Source organism: Cyanistes caeruleus, chromosome 2 (genome assembly GCF_971803275.1).
Source record: "Cyanistes caeruleus chromosome 2, bCyaCae1.hap1.1, whole genome shotgun sequence".
NCBI lineage: Eukaryota > Metazoa > Chordata > Aves > Passeriformes > Paridae > Cyanistes > Cyanistes caeruleus.
The window spans coordinates 45,767,025-45,788,222 of NC_141702.1; the positions used below are offsets into that span (position 1 = coordinate 45,767,025).

Sequence of the window (21,198 nt, forward strand, 5' to 3'; positions counted from 1 at the left end):
TTTGGGAACAATCTAGATCAGTGATTTAAAATGTAACCCAAATCCTCATACATAGTCTTTCTTGGAGCATCTTGTTAAAGCAAGCTCCCAAGTACCATTATTTGCAGGGCTAGGTTAAGTGTCCGTTTTTCCTCATGCAGATCATGTTTTCAGGTTTCAAGGAGAAATTTTATCACCCTAATACAAGCCTTATGCCTGCAACAATACTGACTGGGATTTAACAGTCCTCCGAACCTTAAAGTCTCAAACTCACCATCCAGTTACCATGTTTAGACAATTTACTCATGTATCATTTGAGGCAGCACAACCCCAGGTGTCTTCCAGTGGGAAAAAAGTAACCACAGACCCCAAAGCAAGCAGATAGAAAAAGTACCACTGTTCAGCTGACACATGCATTACAAACAAAGCTAAATAAAACGCAACCTTTGAAACCCATCCTAACAGAAACTTTTTTCCTAGTTTATCACCACCACCTGAGATTTATCGATTTCAACCCTGAAATTAAATCTCACTTCATCTCTCAGTTCTCAGCTTCCTGTGAGAAATCCTTAGGTTCACAAAGACTCTGATTTTTAAGACGACAAGCATCAATGGCCAGCTTCTTCAGCAACAGTTCAGACTCCGTCTTGTAACAAAGTCAGAGAAGTCTTGTGCTCCTAGTTTTCTCTTGGAGGTTTTCTGAAGGTGCTCCTGAACAAGCAGCTATGAAGTCTTTTAAGTAACCAGTAAACGCAGCCAGGTGACGGCATGCTACAACTGTATGTATATAACACTCATTTCCACTGTTATTCAAGAGAGCACTTGTTTCACAACATTAACCAGATTATAGGAGAGCAGAATCCCCAGACCATCTCAAGAGCTGTCCTGTCTCTGCAGCTCACATCTCCATTGCTGTACTCCTTAAAGCAGGGTCCCTGGACCGCTGCAGTGCTCACCCCTGAGCCAAAAACCTGCTCACATGCTCAAGGTAGTCTGTCATGACTGGGGCTGCAACAATTCCCTTGGATGAAAAGGCACCGATGAGATTTTATGAGGCTGTGAAACTCACAGGAGATACAGCAAAACATTTCTAGATATAATGCTATAGCAGTGTTCAGTATTAGACTTCAATATTAGAAAGTTATTAAAGTACCAACAAGATAGGGTGATTCTCTGAAATCTTTTTAGGGTCTTTTTTTGTAGAAGAAAAAGTCAGAAAGAGGTAACAAAGGTTATATTTGCAGATAGGCTCTTAAGTTATAGTATTCCTACTTGTTTTTTGAATCCTGAGATGTATTCATTACCTGCCATTACTCCTACACACAGATGAGATTAAGAGATACCAAGTAGCACATCTGCATGTGTTTACATTCATGAGGTCTTGGTAATGATTCTCAATACAAATGCACTCAGTAAAATTTAGAGTAATAATGCATTCCCTTTTTTCTCATTTCATCAGTAAATACATAGGAAAGGAGTCTAATGCTCAGCTGGGATTCAAATTTTTTGAAATTTATGGCGTTCCTTTTGTAGTATAAGCTCCAATCATTACAAATCCAGTGAAACAAAAAAGGTCTAGATGGTCTAGATGTGCCTGAAGAATTGAAGACCTAGCCCTTAAATAAGCACTAATTCAGAATCATCAGCATCTCGAAACAATTTGAAAGCATCTCATCACAACAATTATTCTCATAAATTAAAGGTCATACGTGTTTAAGATTTTCCAATGATTAAAATAATTTTCTAACAGGCCAGGCAGCAACAAGCATAAACCCTTTCAATACAGAATGTACTTTCCAAAATTACCATAAACAACTGAAAGGCACAGATCTGGAATACTGCTATTCCAAACATGAGTGAACACTGCCTACACCACAACCCAATTCAAGTATTGTATTGTTTGTTTATTCAGCCTTTCGTGCACAAAGGGCACAGTATCTAAAGTACCAAAAAACAGCTCCTGCTTTGGAAAACTCAAGTCTGGGAAAGGCCAGTACAGCAACAAACACAGGAGAGAACAGAGAGCAGTGCATATTGTGTAAGGAAGACACAGCAACTGCACCAACACAGCTCAGGGCTTTGGTTTCAAGAAGGAAGAGAACTTGCAGAACAGTAACCAGAGAGGTTCTTTCAAGCAAAGACTGACATATAAAACATTGACACTGGGTGGAGCAAGGGACAGAGACCAAGGAAGACCTCTCCAGCCACAGGCATAGCTGGTGAAGGCTGTGAAAGGTGTATAAGAAACAGGGAAAAAAGGCTCTGAATACAGAGACTGAAAACAGTTGAAGAAAAGGAAAACTATTTGAAGATTTAATATGCCAATTAAAAAATTATGGAGACCACAAATTATTTTTAAGACTCTTGAGTATTTATCCCAGTTACTTAGCTACTGTATGTATAGTCCAAGACTGCTAAGTTTTCTTGCCTTGGAAAAGAAAAATATATTCCCCTCTCAGATGCCACATTATTTACACAGCTTGATAAATATTTATATTTTAAAAAGTGTTATTGGAAATCAAACAGTTTCACTTTAAAGAATGACATTTGTAATTTGTGTTTTAGTATCAACAGTCAGCCTAAGACAAGCTGGAAGCAAAGGCTTTAAGTAGTATGTACCCTGCCACGTTGGGCATGAGTATTTCTGCCTAACTGTTGATCCAGTTTCCAAGTTTTCATGGAGAAAAACACTTACTTATTCAGAAGAGTCTTTCCACAGAATACTTGCAGCCATTCATTTCAAACCAGGACCTCCAAAATTTCAAAATAAAGGTTCTGCAGATGCTGAGGCAAAGTATGCTGGATGTGAGCAAGGAAGGTTCCTAATTCCACAACACCATCATTTCAGGGCTGGTAACACTGCTCCCTTCTTTCAGTCTAAGAATCTCTTACTAGCAAGGAGATCGTGTTTGAGGACCAAAAATTTCACAAGAGTTTAGACAAACCTGGTCTTGAACCTAAAAACTCTGGCCACAAAGAGCTCACATTGCACTTCCATGCTAGTGGGAAGTGCCAGGCCCCCTCATACATTTGCTTGAATAACCAAAATCAGTAGGTTTTCAATGGCATACTTCTCCACAGCATAAATGAGTGAGATGCCACTTAAAAACTGTTCATCAACACATCTATTAAACAGTTACGTTATATTCTTAGTATTTGCTATAGGCGTTTTCACGTGCAGAGTTACATGTTTGGAGTAGCCTTAGATATTCCTGCAGCTGGATGATCAAATTAGGCTAAATGAAAGCAGGAGCTGTCAGCACCTCCATCAACATGCAGGTAACTGCCATGGGCATGCTCTTATCATGTGGTATCTTGCAGCAGGCATTAAGCAACCTGCTCCTTTTCATGAAGGCATGAACGTATCTTATATTTACCACACGATACCACTGGTAAAAGTGTGCTCACAGGCACGCAGAGCAGCTAAAGGGCTCTGAGTTCATACTCCCCATCTCAGCCACAATAATATCTCCTTCAAGAGAACATGCTTATACTCTGTGACCTGCAAGTCTCAGAGCAAGAGGTTCCTCAGGTTAGAGACTACACTCGTAACTGAAATGAAAACTGAGGTGCCAGCAGATCAGTGATGAAACCTCTCTAGATTAATAATGAGTTTATCCACCTGACCCAATATCTTAACTGTGTTTACAAAGCCAACAAAAGATTGAGATGATGACACTGTCAGATGCATGAGTATTCCATTTAGGCTCCCATAATTTAGGCTTTTCAGCCTTTAAATTTAAAATAACCTAGGTAGATAAAGAAGAGTGTTTGTATTGAACGTACTTGATACAGGGACTTGAAGTGTTAATAAAAATGACTACAGTTTATTAAAAGCTGCACAGTACCTACAGCAAAATGCTAATCTTCTCTCCTAAAAACATCTTGATTTATGAATGTAAACAGAAAAAAAAAACATGTTTGAGGAAGCAGAGATGGCAACTAGGCCAGAATAAGTTACACAAGAAGCAAGTTGTTTCTTTATTTCCTTTCTTCAGAAGCGTACAACAGCTTTATTAGGGGGAAAGAAAGTACATTAAATATATTAATATAGTGTAACATACTGCTACAACATGGTATTTCAGATTCTTAAAATTTTTTTCTGTAGGATATTGACAGACTCTTCATTTTTTATTTTACTGCCTAATAAAAATGCGTAAGAAAACAACTACGTCAAGAGAACATTTCACGATCACATACATCAGGTATTAGCATTACTTGGCCTCATTAGTGCAAACCAAAAAGCATTTCTTGGCAGGATATTAACAGGTGATGCTTAAATATTTTAGATAAGCCATCTTAAAACAAGATGTGAGAATCTGTTAACTACTTTTGAAGATTAGGCTCTTTCCAAATGACACACACAGCAAAGAACAAAGAAATCATTAAGTCACCTCAGAAAAATTAAACCTAACATATTAACATTTAAATAAAGTCTTGTTAATGTCTCTGGAGTTATTTGCAGCAGTTTTACAATAGTTTTATTGTGAGCATCAAGACCCCTCTTACACACTGAAGTTGCTGTGCTGTATCTAATACTGTGTGGAATGGCTAATTAGTTATTGACTTGCAATGCCTGCAGACAGTTTACAACACCAATTACTAAAAGTTTTTCAATCAACTGTCAATCAAGGCTGATTCTAGACTGAAGTCTGTGGTTGATCAACTTTCATGCAAGCTAGTTTATTATGATAAGGGATCAGCCTGACACCTCCAAAAAGCCTGTAGTCAGTAATACTTCTGATAATATAAATAACACAAACACTTCTGGAAAGTTTGGTGGTTTTGTTTTTTTTTTAATTTTTACAGTGTACTGACAAAAAAAGTTATTGCTGTTTAAAAAAAAAGTTCTGCCAAACTCAAAATGGATAAACCCCTTTTTTATTTTGTAAACTATTTTCTCAGTGACCTCCAAATGCTTTAGAAGAATTACATAAAAACTAAGACATAGCAGAACTATAGATTGCAGAAATTCAAACATACATGATCATATTCACACAAAGTTACTAAAGGAAGCTAAAAGAGATAGGGAAAGAAGATCTAATACATATAATTTTGAGTGGGAAAATACAGAAAAGCTGTCTTGGGAAACAAAAGCCTTAGAAAAGACAGTCTCAATATCTTTTTTGAGGCAGAATCACTACAGTACGGAGTGTTACTGAACTCAGAATCTAGAAACTAAGTTTTAATGAGCCCATAAAGTTTTTGTATGAGCACAGTAGTTTTAATGATAACCTAAAACAAAGGAGAGTCACTCCACCTGGAATGTGTGAGATCTTCCTACATGGGGGTCAAGTTATGAAACACAGCATTCTACCCACACCAGCCACAGAACTCAAAGTTACAAAGGCCAAAGGGAGGAGCGATAATTAAGATTGTTAAGATGAGATGGAGGAGTATTTCAGGAAAGTTAAAGCTGAGTCAAGGTTATATGAGTAATGTTAAAGAAGTGGCAAAAGGCAGATCAACAGATACGGAACGTGGGCAGAGGAGAAGGAAGTTGGAAGCAAATGAAAGATTTGTGTCAAGAAAAAAAAACAGAATAGTTGTGAAGAAGGTTCTACGTGCCAAAAACAAAATCTCAAGTAGTTCAGAACTAATTATAATATTTTTCCATTCAACAATTATGCCCTATTAAAAAATGAAAAACAACCTGCATAGACATGCAACGGCTGTGAGATAGTGCCAATTCCTGAGAAACATTTTGTGATTCATGTCAAAAACATGAGCATCTTAAAGAGTGGCAGGTCAAGCTACCTTAATTTTTTTAATTTTTATTTTTTTTTAAATTAAATAACTCCAAACACACACCACACTTTTAAAGTAAAACACAAGCATCCTTGCTACAGCAAATTTGCCTCAGTTTACTAGATAAAATATCTACATTTTCAGTGCTCAGGTCTTCAGATTTACCTCACTGTTGATGTTGCCAGTAAGTCTTCAGATATTCTCACAAAAATCAAGTGCTTAAAATACAAACAGATTCATTGTGGAAATTTTTATTTTCTTTTTCAAACTGCATAAACAGGCTAGACACTCAAGTCCTGCTACTCAAAACCAGATTATGACTTTTGTAAAGTTTACTCTGTAACAAAATGCCTTTGAGAAAATCCCTGGCTTTCAGAACACAGTATCAGAGAACTTTATACTTCCTGTTACTCCATTCCATGTTTTGTATAGTCTACAGCTCATCAGCTGAAATTCTTCTCTATAATTGCAACAACAATTTTGAGAATAGTCACAAATTTAGGACCAGGATTAAAGTCTAGGGAAGCTTTACTGGAGGTAATAATAGTTTTGATAAAGATTTAATGGCTGCAATGTTTCTACTATTAAAAATCCCAAAGCTATCAACACATTTAACAACTTGATGTTAATAAAATGGAAAGAGACACTAACACCTTCAATTCTGAACAAAATCTTTCGTAACACTAAAGTACTTCTTGCATGCTGAAGCCTAAACTACACACACTGCAGGAGGACTGTACCCAAAAGGCTAAATTCTTCTACAAGCTCAGCATATGGGTACCAGTCAGAAAAACCCAGTAACATGCTGTCATTATTATTCTGACATTTTAGTAACTTACATTTTAATGAAATTGCTCTCAGAAACAATGCAAAGCACTTGTAAATTAATGAAATAGTTGTCCAGTTTTAATGACAGTAAATAGAACAATTTTATCTCACCCAATTAAGGAGTAAGGTATCAAAGCACTATGCGTTTTCTGCAGCATAAAAACATGCAGGTGAGCAGACACTACAGAGGACCTTATGCAGAGTAAATCCACACCCTAGACTACCTTGCTGTAACTTGTTCATGTACTCATACCCTCTGTATTAGTTTAAGATTTTTAACTAAATTACTGAAATACTAAAAAAGGGTACCACATCATGTGCACCAAGAAAAGCAACAGCATCGTTTAAAATGTTGCTACCTCTAACAGCCCATGTTGTCTTGGCTGGAAATAATCACCCAGGCAGCAGATGGCTGGAAAGGATGGGCTCCCTCCAGTCCACTTTTAGCACCTCAAAGGCAGCACTGGGACTATGGGCTGGGTCAGACACAGTGGAGAAGCACCCTCACACCACTGAGTGCATGGCACCCAGCATCGCCCCCAGTGCCGCAGAAGGCTGGGTAGGGACGCCACTGCCTCACACTGGCACAGCTGGACTGAGCATGGACCACATTCAGAACAGCCACATAGGTTCTTTTCAGACCACTCAGAAGAGCCACAGAACAAGTTTAATGCAGTTTAGTTAATCTATTTCAAAACTTTATGTAGACCTTGAGTGTCCCCATGTACACCACCTGTGGGAGTGAGGAAGAGAGATTAGCATCTAGCATTTTTCCACTGAAGCAAAAAGTCCTGAAATGAGCAGAACTGTGGGGAACAGCACTTGAGTAAGATATAAGTTACAAAGGAATAAAAAAAGGAATAGGAATACGTACCCTTACAGAGAGGGAAAAAAATAAGAATCAAAACTTCACATTGAAGAATGAAAAAAACAATCTTGAAATGAGACAAACAAGAAAACAGCTTGATGTAACATGTTTTCAAACTTATCAAACCACCTGCAATATATACTCAGGCACTCTTATGGTACACAGAAAAGATCACATTTATGTCGCCTAAAATGTTTACTGCTACTGGAAGCTCTTCCCATTGCACTACGGAAGCTGGCACCAAAGAAGAAGAGCAGCTCCTACCAGAGCAAGGAGATGCACACAGAGCAACAAACTTAAGTAAATCCTTCATCCTAGAAAGAGCAGCAGCCAGCCAGCAACAGCGTATACATTTGCTGACAGCAAAACTACTAAGAAGCTACTAAAAATATAGTATATTATCCAGTTATAACCAGAATTTCAAGCACACACCTTACCTAAAACCTAAATGGGTCTGCAATTCTATCTGGTTTAGCTATCAAGAATTCAAATTAATATTTACTTGATAAACTTGATAAAGTTTTAGGGCCGAGACTGGGATTCACACAATGTCAAGAAACAAACCAAACTTTAAACATCTTATTTAAGAAACTGCATTTCAGCTGAGCTGCCAAATAGGTAATCATACTCACACTTAAACTGCCACAAAAAAGTTTTCATAGTTTTCATTAGAAGTTAATATCAGTTCATTAAAATGTAACCTACTAGAGTTTGCATTTATTTCACAATTCTAACATTCATCATCCACAACTGTTACATCGAAAGTAACTACATGAAACACAAATCAAAGTAAAAATGTACAAGTGCATTTCATGGATTAGAGAAGAATGCAGAACAGAAGACACACCTGAAAAATCTTCTCTTTGGCAACAACTACAGTGTAAGACAAAATGGCTTGAGCAGCTGAAATGCCCCATTCCAAGAGGATTTTCAGGAAAGCAAAATATTGGCTATGGAATTTTATTTTTCATGAGTTACATTTGAGAACACCAGCTACACAGAACTTTACTGTGCTAAATTTTGGGATTTGGGCTCAATATTTGAACTAGCAAAACAAGCAGGAATAAAATACTAGTACGACCTGACTTCATTTGAATGACTATATTATCTGGTTAGGTAAAATACTTCAACCAAAAAAACCCAAAAAGCATCCTCAACAAACCAGAATTGGTTAAGTAGAAATAAACTAATAGAAAAATAATCCCAACCTATGTTCAAAGATTATTATAACAGTAGGAGCCAAAACATCACAGATGGAGGGCTAGCTTGAGGGTGGAAAGAAGGGATTCCAGGAAAATGTAAATAATTCAATATAAAGAACATTTTTCAGATGCCACCAGCTAACTTAAATAGAATAAAAAAATTTCCACACAGTTTTCAACTACTTTACATAGTAGCACAGAAATGTTGCTGAACTGCTTGCAAGTGCTTCTACAAGCCACTCAGAAGAAACCAGAAGGTTAATTGTGCTCTGCCACTGAGGTCCTGAACAAAGGGGAATGGGGTCTGTCAAAACTACTGTCATTCACATGGGCTTTAGCTTCCAGAGGGCAGGACAACAACAGAGAATAGCAGTTCAAAAAATCCTGTTAGTACTGAGGTTTGGTATTCAGAAAATTGTGTGTGTTTGGACTACTTGCACTACTACAAGTAGTAGTAGTCTTTTTTGTCTTGTAATCTTTGCTGTTAAAATAGGTGACAGAATATTATAAATATTTTACCAGTGGTCCAGATATCCTGAAGGAACTGGTCCTGTATTAATTAAAATGTCTTGAAACTTTAATTCCAAGATGGTTTTATGTGAAATTCAGAATCCTCCCTAAAGATTAATCTGAAGGCCTAATGCACAGTTTCAGAGAGGATCACTTCACACAGTAGGGTCACTTGACAGATTATGCCAAGTATTTCCTTTGTTTTGACTGACATAACTGTGTTATTGGGTCTTAAGAGCTACCATAAGGTCAGTGATTTCTGAAGCAGTAACCAGAAAGCATGGAAGTTGGAGAAGACAGAGGCCCTGAGATACACCATCTAGGAAACACCAGCTGATCAGTCATTTTCTGCAGCAGAGCCAGTTTCTTTGATAAAGTTCACACATAGTAAAACGAGAAATAAACTAACATCCTTTGCTAGGCACTGCAGCTTCCTGGATCACTAATCAAAGATGCTTAATTTAAATGCAAAACAATCTGCAATGTTACTGCAACTGCTTAGTAGAGCAGCAATAACTACAGCATGTTTGCAAATGAAGAGAAAGGCACAAGGGAAAGCACAAGATGGCAAGCAACATGGAGAAAAAACACCTTTTTAAATTTTTTTCTTGATTAAACATTGTTTACATTTAGTTGTATTTAGTGATTGTAACATACTTTTCTTAGGCTTCACTAATTTCTATTACTATAAAACAACATGGTGCCAACCTCTGTAGCCTTATTCAGAAGATGTAATGAGTCCAAACAGAAATAATCCCACAAATGCACTTGTAGTCAATCCCATTATCCCAAGGGTACTTTCTCCAACAGAAGAAAAAATAAAAGTAGTAATACTTTTACAAAAGAAAAACTTCTAAAATCAGCTTCTAACATTTGTATTTTTATTTAGAAGGCAAAACTCTGCTCACTCCAAATGGTCTGCTGCACCAGTAAGCTTAAATACATCACATATTTACTAGAAACCTCCTTACAGCAGATGGTACCTAAACTGGGGCCACTAGAAAATATAGTTTTCAGTCTGTTTGTTCTGTATCAGGAAAAAAATTCTAGAATTATTTTAATACTTTTGCTTCCTTGTCACCCTTTTCTCCATCTCAGGAAAAGAGATAAGAAGTTCACAGGCCATATGTCATCTGTTGACTTTAGCAGTAAAACGCAGCAAAAAGAACATTAAATCAGTCCCTTTGTTTCTTCTGACTCAATTGAATTTATATCCAGGCAGGGTTTTATGAGTATAAGCTTGTTTCAGAACCTGAGGTAAAGCATTTCTCTTCAACTGTAATTATTTTTATTAGTAAAAATTAATCTACAAACATCTTAATACTCTTGCCACAAACCAAAAGGTATGAATTAGTCAGCCATGGAAAAATTGCTGTTTCCATGTACACAACACAGGTAACAGTCTGCACGTCTTCACATACCTTTTTAAATCATGTGAAGATTAGTTTTTACAACTGAAGGACAAAAGCAAAGTTCTGAGTAGTGAGAAATGCACCATTTTAAAGAGGTGCCCTTAATATATGCTTAATACTTTATATATATATATATATATATATAAGTATACGTTGATAAAACTCAGTTTGTTAATCAGCATGTAAAGTTTCTGGTTCATTTATCTATCTAGAAGCACATACAGATACACGTATAGGCATCTACAAACTGCTCTTCTTCACCAGTAAATAAAAAAAATATCTTCACTCTAACCACATGTAAAAGAGGAAAAATGTGTTGACCTTTCAGTTAGTAAATTCAAGTCACCTTCTAATGTCATCAATGGAGTCTTATATCTTGAAATATCTGGGTTTAGCTTGCATTTCCTTTCTTTTAGGAAATCTGCAAGCAGAGTATGATCATTCATATGGTTCTCTGACACTGTGGAAAGTGACCTCCATCCCAAAGAGATCATGCAGATGGAAAAATAAATGATTAGGAGGTCCAAACCCATACACAGCTTGGGAAGAATTCGAGTCAGGAGTGCATGTCCATACATATTCCTGCACCCTTCCCATGCACACACACACACCCCATGACACAGAATGGTGGAGATTACAATTACAGTGGGTTTTAAAAGTTTAAAGAAACTGGTAGACAGATTGACTTGGTATTTATTTATAGAAGTCATGTGTATGCTCAAATGGGTGTACCAGGGTCAAGAAGCTTTTCAAGCCAGTACAAAATTACTGGCAGAAGGCAGGACCCAACAGTTCTACATTCCTACACAGCAGCTGCCTGTCAAGAGAGGGATGTATGAACCTGTATCTAAATTTACTTTTGATACCAGCACATAAAAAATCCCATTTTAGAATTGTTAGTAAAAGGGGAGTTTCCCACACTCATCTATTTACATTTTATTTTTCAAACCCACAGTTTGCTTGCTTAGCAAAATGCAAGTGGGAAATTTAAAAGGCATTTCAGTTCTTCTGATTTTTAGGTAACTTATTTAACCATTTACTGGAAAATCTTGCGAGGGCACAGAGAGGAAGTCAGGGAAGTAGTTAAGTGATATAAACTAGTAACAGTAAGAATTTATTTATCAAAGACTTCGAAATGAAAGCAGAAGCAAAAAGTAAGTATCCACATAACATAATTGTAAGTTTACTGGTGCCTTCATACAACATGAAATTATTTTTATTTTTAGAAAAGGAACATCAAATGACAAAAATAAGTCACCTACATAAGCCATTCATACTATACCAATTTCATAGCACATTAAGCAGTAAGCTACAAAATAGACCCATAAATAGATAACAGATTGGGAAACAGAGGCAAAGACAAGTTAAGTGAGTTGTGTAATGTGGGAGCAAAGTTTTAGAGCAGAGTCCAGGTATAGGTCCATGCTAAGAGACTCCATATTTACGTATTGGCTAGAAAATTATTACTATGAGAAAATGACATGGGGCTTTCCCTAAACTAAAAATCTATCAGTCAACTAAAAACCTGAAAACTGTTAGAACTTTACTGAACTTAATATAACTGAATAACTGGAAATTTACTAAAATGTTGCTATTCTATAGCAACATTGTGATGGGTCATGTAAAATACTTATTCTGAATAAATAAAAATATTTCTTAAAAACTTAAAAAATTGTCAGAGTTGAAGGATGAAAACCTATTTAGTTCAATCACTTCTGAACAGGCTTTGCTTTTATGGAGACAGAAGTAGCAGACTCTGACAGAAAATTATCTGTCTGACCCCTTCAGCTTGGGCTTTCCCTTTCTGCTTTACTTCTAACAGAAGAAAACCCAGGTTCCAGATGGCTGCAGTTTCTAAAGAACCCTGAGAGACAACAACACTGCACCGTTCACTCCGCACAGTTCCACAAGAGATGCAGAGCAGGACCACTGCAGAAGACAGCTTGCCCTGAGTGCAATCACAGCCAGCTGGAGCCAGACACCACACTGGCATCTCTTGGCTCTGCTCAAAATTTATCCTTGGAAAGATACTGGACTTTCTATTACTACACCAGCTGGGTATCCAGGGGCCTTGTTAAGATGCCTGAATCTGAGAGCTCACACATCTGATCATCCTAAAGGCTGCATGTAGACATTTACTATACAGACAGATATGCAGAGTCAAAATTATGTCAATCTCAATTGTCTATGTCCTTCCACCAAAAACACCCAGATTAGCTCTCCATATATTCTGAAGGTGGGAGAAGTGCATAGAATCTCCGTAATCTACTCCATAAAGGAATAGAAACTGCTTAGCTTAAGCATACAACAAAAATAGTTTCTACCAATACAGATGCCATAGTGAAACAAACTAAAGAACACAGATACTATTTTCTCCTTCTTTAAGAGACAAGGAGATGGTATTTAAAAATCTGGATATAGGAAATCAGTAGCAAAGTCTTTACCACAACTGGATTCCTCCACCCTCTCCTTAGTGAATTAGTGAATTTAGGCTGGTTTGGAGAGAACAGGTTACACTGAGAAAACCCCACATGAACATAGATGTGCCCAGATTAATGTTTATATAATAAAAACACTTCAGTAACTTGGATCACTTTACAAAGTTGCTTTGCATGACCATCACAAGCAAGTTTTCTATTTCAGAATCCTTAGAGCAACCATTTAACTCCCTGGGGAAGAAGAAATCTGTATTTCTCTGGTGAGTCTGATTTCCAACATTCACTTTTCAACCAGTTATTTTAATATTAAGCAGTATTCTAAAGAAATGCCCAAAGACGTAAGTTGAATCTTAAATTAATTTCTCCATATGGATTCTGTGCACTTCAAACATCTCACAGATAACACCTCCCTTCAGGAAAATACATTCTGTTACCAATAGAAATTGCTTTTATCAGGTTCTAAAGGATATGGTCTCTATCTGCTTTTGACCTTAAGCAACTAAAATCTAGAGGGATTATTAGCACAACAAAGTGCCCAAATCCTTTCAGTTGCTAACATGAACAGACATTGCAAACACTATATGGAAGATCTCTGTTTTTTGATATCTTGGCAAACTAAGACCTCTGCTGAACATTCCTGTATAATCTAAGTATTTCCCTTCTAGAAGAAGGGAAGGGACAAAGATCTCAGAGCACTCTGAAACAGTGGCCTTCAAGTGCTGCATCTTCTAACTTGCTCGTAACTCAAGGTATGGAGCACTGGTTAGACCCTACAGCCCACAGTATATATAAAGTATTTTGAAAAGCCAAAAGCTTAGTGCTCAAAGGTTTTTTTCTCCAATACCTATCTCTGTTAACCTCTTGTTCATAACAGAATGCTCCAGCAGCTAGCAAAGCCAGCAAATCCTCCCTCCTTTCATGCATGGCTTTCAGGAGTGCTGCTATGTTGAAAAGGCGAAATTATCACTGCCCAACAGCATGCAATTCAACAGCAAAATCCCACTCAAAATGGGCTCACAGGAGAACAAATTTTGATGGATTTTCACAGACTTAGGTCAGCTCCAAGGTGTATGAACTGACACAACGCTATTCAAATAAATCAGTAACCCAGAGTTCCTGTCCCATAGTCTATACCTGTTTGAATCTTGCCATATAGGCTGAATGTTTTAACTGGGAGAAATTAATAGCTTAGCTAAAAAAAATACCTAATAAGTCATTAAGCACTTTTCAGCTACCCTCAGGATACAAAAGCCAAACTCAAGATAACCCAAATGCTACAAAAAATTGAAATATACACAACACTAAATTAGTTTCCCATTTCTAGAAGCACGAGCTTGCACTGTCTATTTGGTGTTTGCCTCAATTTGAGCACTTTCCTAAAACTGGACTTGTGTTGGCAGTCTGCTGTAAATCTTGCATTACAAAGTTACATTGATTTAATCTTTTAAGAACACTTGCACTCCCTCCTAAGACTCAAAATAGTACATTTTAACAATGAAACCACCAGATCTAATGACAGGTGATGCTGGAACGGCCTCTGTTGAGCCTTCTGCCACCACCTCCTGCCCCACGCTGCCTCTGCACCAGCTCCTGCAGCTAAGCTCCTACTGCCAGCTAAGCTCCCAGTGAGGTCTCTTTGGGACCCAGCCCTGCAGAAAACAAGTTTTGCAGGTGAAAAGCTTTCTGTGGGTTTAACTCCCTGAATGAGCTCACCATGAGCCAGGTGATTGTCCCCTGCCAGGCTGTTAGCATGGGTGCTGCTGTCCGGCAGCGGTGAGGAGGGGAACGAGACCGCCTGCTTGTGCCAACAGCCATCCATTAGCTCAGCCCAAGGAAAGGACATGGAATTCAAGTTGGCAAGTTCACATTGTTTACCACTTTTATTATCCTGTCATGCACTTGCTGGCTACTGCTGATCTTAAAAATTATTTAACTAAAAATATCTTAGTAATTCTAAGGTTTTTAAGTAACGAATATAGTATTCTAGCTTCTTTAAAAACCTCTTTGATTTAAGGCAGTAGTAAATTACAATTTAAACAATGTTCTTCAAATACCTCTAAGCAAATACTTAATGTCACAGGTTTCTGTTTCTCCACAACAACATTTGTTAAATAAATTACAGAGGTCATTTCCATGGCTCAGGAGAATTTGACTAATATTATGATAAATATTCTTGGAGAATCTAATTTTATTTTTTTAAGCAATGAAATAAGAATAACATGACTTTTATGGATGTCACCATCTTTGGTCTACATCCAAATACAGGTTAAAAATAGTAAGGACAGAGTTATATTAAACCAGGAAAGTACAAGGTGTTTTGATGCAATATTTGGTTTACATAAAATAGAAAAATACTTTTTCCAGCAGCTGTAAATTCAAACACCTAAGAGAAAATCACCAGAAAAACTGCTCCCCCACCTTATGAAGACACCAAGGAGCTGGTATTTATGCATTATGCAAGAAATTGATTCCTGTGAATTTGTGCCTGAGGTATCATTTTTAATAGCAAAAAGTCACAAGCATGAGCACAGTAGTAACAATTACAAAGAAAAAAAAAAATTTGGTTAATCCAGGATTTAAATTGGTTACTAGTTACATTAACCTCTAATTTCAAGTGCAGACACAAGAATACATCCAAAATAGCATCAGGTTTTTTCCTTACTATGCTCAAGATAGAACTATTTGACATACTTGAATTCTTTAGAAATCCAGAAAAAAAATTTAAAAGGCAAAGTATTTTGATTATACCTTTAAGTCACTACTGTATCAAAGCAATTTTTTAATGGTTTCCTTTGTCTTAGTGAGGCATCCCAGAATCCATCAGTTTACATTTATTTTCGGACCAAGAACAAAGACTTGACAAATTACTATTCTCCTCCCTTCTCAATTATGCAAACATCATTCAAGCACTATCATTCCAGAACCAAAAAATACAGTCATCTTTTCACAACAGCAACCATCATCTCCCAGCATTCCAAAAGAAAAGACAAAGACATTAGACAACAGATTTGCAGCAACTCATCAGCAACAGATAAAACCTGTAAAGTAGCAGCACTAGTCATGCAAAACACCTGGTGCTGCAGGCTGGAAATAACACCACCAGCAAGAAAATTCTCGAGGGTATTTGTTGGTTATCTTAAATGCCATCTTGTACTTCCTATCAAAAGATAGAGTTTGTGTATGTATTTAAATATATATATATATACACACACATGTATATAACGCATGTATAATATATATATATATATTATATTTAAGTGTATATATAATTAACAGTTCCATGAACAGCTATGTCTCCCTTAAACAGAGGTGGATATAGACTTTTCAGGTGTTACTTCTCAAGCTGTAGCTAATAACAGCTGAGCACTCTGCCAAAGCAACAGCTGACTCTTTAGGAAAGTAGTAATTGTAACGTGGAAATCAGAGTTGTACGTGCTTCCTGTTTTTTGGTCATGACCATTATTCCAAAGGCAAACCACACCCCCCCACCCCTCCTCAAAATATACTAACATCTGGAATTTAACAGAAAAACCAACAATAAACAACCAAGGAACAAAGTAAAAAAATGATCCATAACAAAAACTGAAACCTGCACTGGTACTGTTGTTAGTTATTAGAACAAAAATTAAATAAAATTCAGTTCAGAAAATGTTTATGGCTTATATTCCAGGCCTGCCTTACTTTATACTTGTCTATTAAAAAAATTTGCTCTACAACCAAAAATTAATCAAAGTCCCTACTTACTATTAAAAACTCAACAACAATCTGTGTCTCACAAAACTTAATTAGTGACTAAGTTTCTGCAGCCCTATTTTGACATCCTGGGGCAACTACGAAAAATAACCTAATAAAAGTAGTGACTTTATACACAGATTACCATACCTAAGAGTGCTGTTTGGCATATTAACCATCACACTGTTTCATGCTAAACATTCTAGTTAGAATGCAAGTGGCAGCACACCTGTATTAGTATTCTTTTGGTAAACCATGGTAGCACTTCACATAACTAAAAGGAGCGATGGAAAACTTTAAGGGGAAAAGGGGAGCTAAGACAAGGCAACTGGCTGCCCTTGTAATCTGCAATCAACTTCAAGAGCTACTTCAGGTCATGAGAAATTTCAAAATGATAACTCTTTTATAGTTCTCTTCCCACGGTCCAAAAAAATACCACATGGAAAAGAAATACTCCATGAAAAAACTACTCTTTCACTAGCTTTTATGCTAACTTGCACGTAATCCAAACAATGTAAAAGGGTATCAATCACTTTCCTATTTAGATGCCTTTTCAAAGTCATGCGAAAAGTTGTAAGAATGCTCAACCAACATATATCAGCTGTCTCACGTACTGTTTTTGGATACTGATATCTGCAATCCCTTTACCGAATCCGGCATCATTGTCCAAGCTCATATGACTCAGACAAAAACAATGTGAAAGCATAGTTTGTTTTCATGTTTAAAGTCACAACTGGTCTCCTGCAACAATAACAGGAAGAGCTGTAGGGATCGATACGCAAGATTACGAACAGGAGCTTTTCTTGTCTTACCCAACAACACGCACGTGGAACTTTCTTAGCCAGGTGTGGCATGCCACACTTACCAGATCTCTGTGAAGCACCCAGTTTGCATGGAGGTAATGGATTCCATCGAGGATCTGGTAGAGTAGGGATTTAACCATAGATCTTGGCAACTGCATGGGCTTTTTATTTGCTTTTGAGGCACGGTGAAACTTGATAATATGCTAGAAATAAAACAAGTAGAAACATGAAGAAAGTTAGGTGATAGGTAGGTGAGAAGGTTGGGTGTTTTAGGATATTTTAACTACTAACACTAAATAATGGAATGAAATACAAAGTTTGTTGAACTTTGGAATTAAAGTAATAGTGATGCATTCACAATTCTCTTAAATTGTTTTTATTCCCTGAGTTGCTTCAAAGAACAGCTGTGAAATTTTTGTGAATATCTAAATACTGGTTACTTACCTCCAGTAAAGGGCCTTAGACATTCTTCTTCCTCCCTCCTCCCCATATGGCATCCTCTTACCCTTGGCAGCTAGAGCAGAACCAGGAGTATCTACCAGTAGGAGGGCCACACTCTAAGCTTTCATAGAGACTTTCCCTCCTCTTGAAAAACACCCAGGCTAGCATACTTGCAACTACTATTACCCCCAAAACCAGAATCCCAGTAGACAGACTAAATAAATATTTTTATACATATTTGAAGGGAGGAAGGTATAACTTCAAAAACCCCACACCACAACATTTGGGTGAGATCATGTTCAGACACCTCAAAGTGGTGGTGTTCATGCTTTCAAGTTATGGCTGCATACTTCATTGATGATGACAAGCTGGTGGCTCTTGGATTACAGAAGTCAGTCTGCCCACTAGAGGACAAACACCACCTGAAAACACAGAATGCAGTAAAGGACCCCAGTACTAGTTGAAGGAATGAAAAAAGCTATCGAAAGATTGGTGAGAGATCATGAAATAGGCAAACTAATTAATTCTAAGATCAATGTGGAGACAATGGGTTTGGTTTTGCTACACTGTACAAGAAATTAACTGGAGTCAGGCCATTCTACCTTTCCAATCCTCAGACAAGGTGGGGCTATGCAAGGCACAAATGCAATCTTAATATATGTTCATTCAGATGGAAAAAAAAAATATCTTTTTGAAGGCAATTCAATTAAGTACCTCAAAAAACAAAACAGTTTTCAATTATCTGTCTTTTGAAAGGCGGAAATTATAAAGGCAGTTTGCATTTTTTCTGACAACAAATCAAAATGCTAGAGTAGGACTATTAATTATCCAATTTTTTTAAAGGATTTGTCTAGCTCAAGATCTTCTCCCTTCCCAGGTTAAAGAGGTAGCCAAAGGTTGTGCTTTAATCAGACCACTGCTCCACCATCCCCACTCCCCACCCAGTTTGTCACTAGAGCTCCCAATGAAAATGGTAATGAGTTAATGTTTACTCATGGTAAATGCTACCTCTTGCTGTCACCAGTACTTTAGCCACTAGCAAACTGTACTTAGCAAAAGTGTAAACAATAGCGTTTAAAAAGAAATAAGGAAGGCAGAACACACCAAATAAATTAAAACAACCTGCTTACTCCCTATCAACAATGTTCCCACAGAACCTTCCACTACTCAATGTACAGTATTTAATGGCTTTGTACTAAAAGCAGTAGAAATTTACAGGACTGTCAGTTTTTAATATACTCGTAACGATCAATAGACAAGACAAGCTCCTAGTATCTGATCTTTTAGTTGTGTAATCACTCTGGAAACTGCAGTTAAATGCTTTAAGGGATTATTTCCTTAGAAAATTTTTTCTTGTGATGTCACAAGACGATTGTCTCAGCTAGGAGTCCCTAGTACTACACAATGCTTACCAGACAGTGACCTTCATGTGTAATTACAACATGATTTATAAAGCAGTAATGATACTATAAACTCACAAATTGGTATATTTATTAATACAGGAGATGAAAAAAAATACAGAGGAACCAACAGGCAAAGGTCATACACAAAGGCCCATAAATCCAGTCCAGTCCTTTTACAAGGTGTATGTAATCATTAGAAGGGATTTTTACACCTATCAAAAACCAACTACTACCTACACAAAACATTACTCCTTAGGCACAGAGAAAATGAAGGAGTCTCATGAGGCAGAACGGGACACAACCACAGATGTGTTGAGGAGGAACAACACATGTGGCTCTGCCTCAGCTTCTACATCTGGTACCTCTGGAGGTCGGGAGTGAGACAGCACCAGGCTGAATGCCATCAGACTTCTGTCCCTGCCCTCCCATGTGTCTCCCAGTTAGAAAGGCTAAGGAAACAAGCTCCTTTCTTGAAAGGGTTATTGAATGGCAAAAGCAAATTCAAACGGACAGTTTTGCTCGAAGCAAGCAATATCACCACTAGGTAAAACCCAATTTCCTGCAAAAGCAAATAAAACCTGTTGTTGCCAGCTTACTCTATGGAAGTTTATATCCAAAAGATTGCAACCATCACAGTTTAGAGAACTGAACAAAAGCTAAAAATATACTGCAGGGCCAAGTAGTATAGAGTGCTGAAAAGCTAGATTTGCCCCATGACGTTGGAATGAATGCACAGTGCTTGTGACCAAGACCTATACTGAAAAGTTGTCTAAAAAAAAGTAGTTAAGCCAATTTCTTGCAAGAAACTAGCCATATGAAGAAAGAACAACACACCTAGCATACACTAAACAGCAATTTTAATGGCCATGTCCATCTAAGAAATAGAAGAGCAAACAGGTGCTGTTGCTGAACAATATCTCTTCCACTGGAGGCAGCAAGCCTAAACTCTCTTTTATTACTTCGTATTTTCAGAAATACATCTATATGGCCCTACTACTGTTGTGGGAAATTATACCTCAAATTAAATAAGCAAAAATATAGGTAAGAGCATCAAATCAGAAAACAATGGGACAAAAGTTTTGGTAACCCTGCGGATCAGGTGTATAGTGAGCTTCAAAGCAAAGGATGCCACAGCAGTACAACAATGCTAAAGGAACTTTTAACTTGAACAATTATGCTGACTTCAGCTATGGCAGGGAGATGTCCTCCTTCTATGTCAAAATACTTCATATTTAAGAGTCTAATTGCAAGACCTCAGGTGTAGAAATGGGCACAGATACTGACACAAATTAGGATATTCTTTACACATAAGTGCACTTTGCACGTAGAGGAGGCACAGCCTCACTACCTGAAGAGTCCCAAAGCGCAGCTTCAAGTACAGCACGTAACAGCCAGAACCTGAGACCTAATAAAGGCATGGAATAATTTACAGGAATTACAGCCTGCATTTCCCGTTTCCCAGAAAATTAACCCAACCACTAGGCTTCAAAATTACACTTCCCTCATTCAATAAATCTTTTTGCTGAATAGCACAAAATTAAGGTTGTCCTGTGAATTGAGAGTATAAATCTGAACTGTGACAGGTATGAAGCATATTCTGCCTTCTCCCTCTAGGAAGCATGAGCTGCACTTGGACACTGCAGTTTCTAACCTTTAGGTATACTCAAGCTCTTTGCTCAATCTTACACCAGTTGGATAACCATGAAGGACAAAACATGAGGACTTTCACAATCCAGGCAAGTCAGAGGAATGTTTGTAACAAGACAATAAGCAGCGGACCAAAAAGCTTCAGTATTCCCCAGGTCTTTTCTCACTGCAACTCCTTAAAGATAAC

At 37.3% G+C, this 21,198-nt stretch overlaps 1 protein-coding gene across 3 annotated transcripts in view; it reads right to left on the minus strand.

Annotated features, from left to right (window-relative positions):
• Positions 1-21,198, minus strand: part of CDK19 (cyclin dependent kinase 19) — a 124,621-nt gene that overhangs the window by 46,355 nt on the left and 57,068 nt on the right. For all 3 annotated transcript variants that reach the window (XM_086876824.1, XM_086876825.1, XM_086876826.1), the window contains one exon: positions 17,583-17,723. In XM_086876824.1, the coding sequence (XP_086732950.1) occupies positions 17,583-17,723 (141 nt within the window). The remainder of the gene's footprint in view (positions 1-17,582; positions 17,724-21,198) is intronic.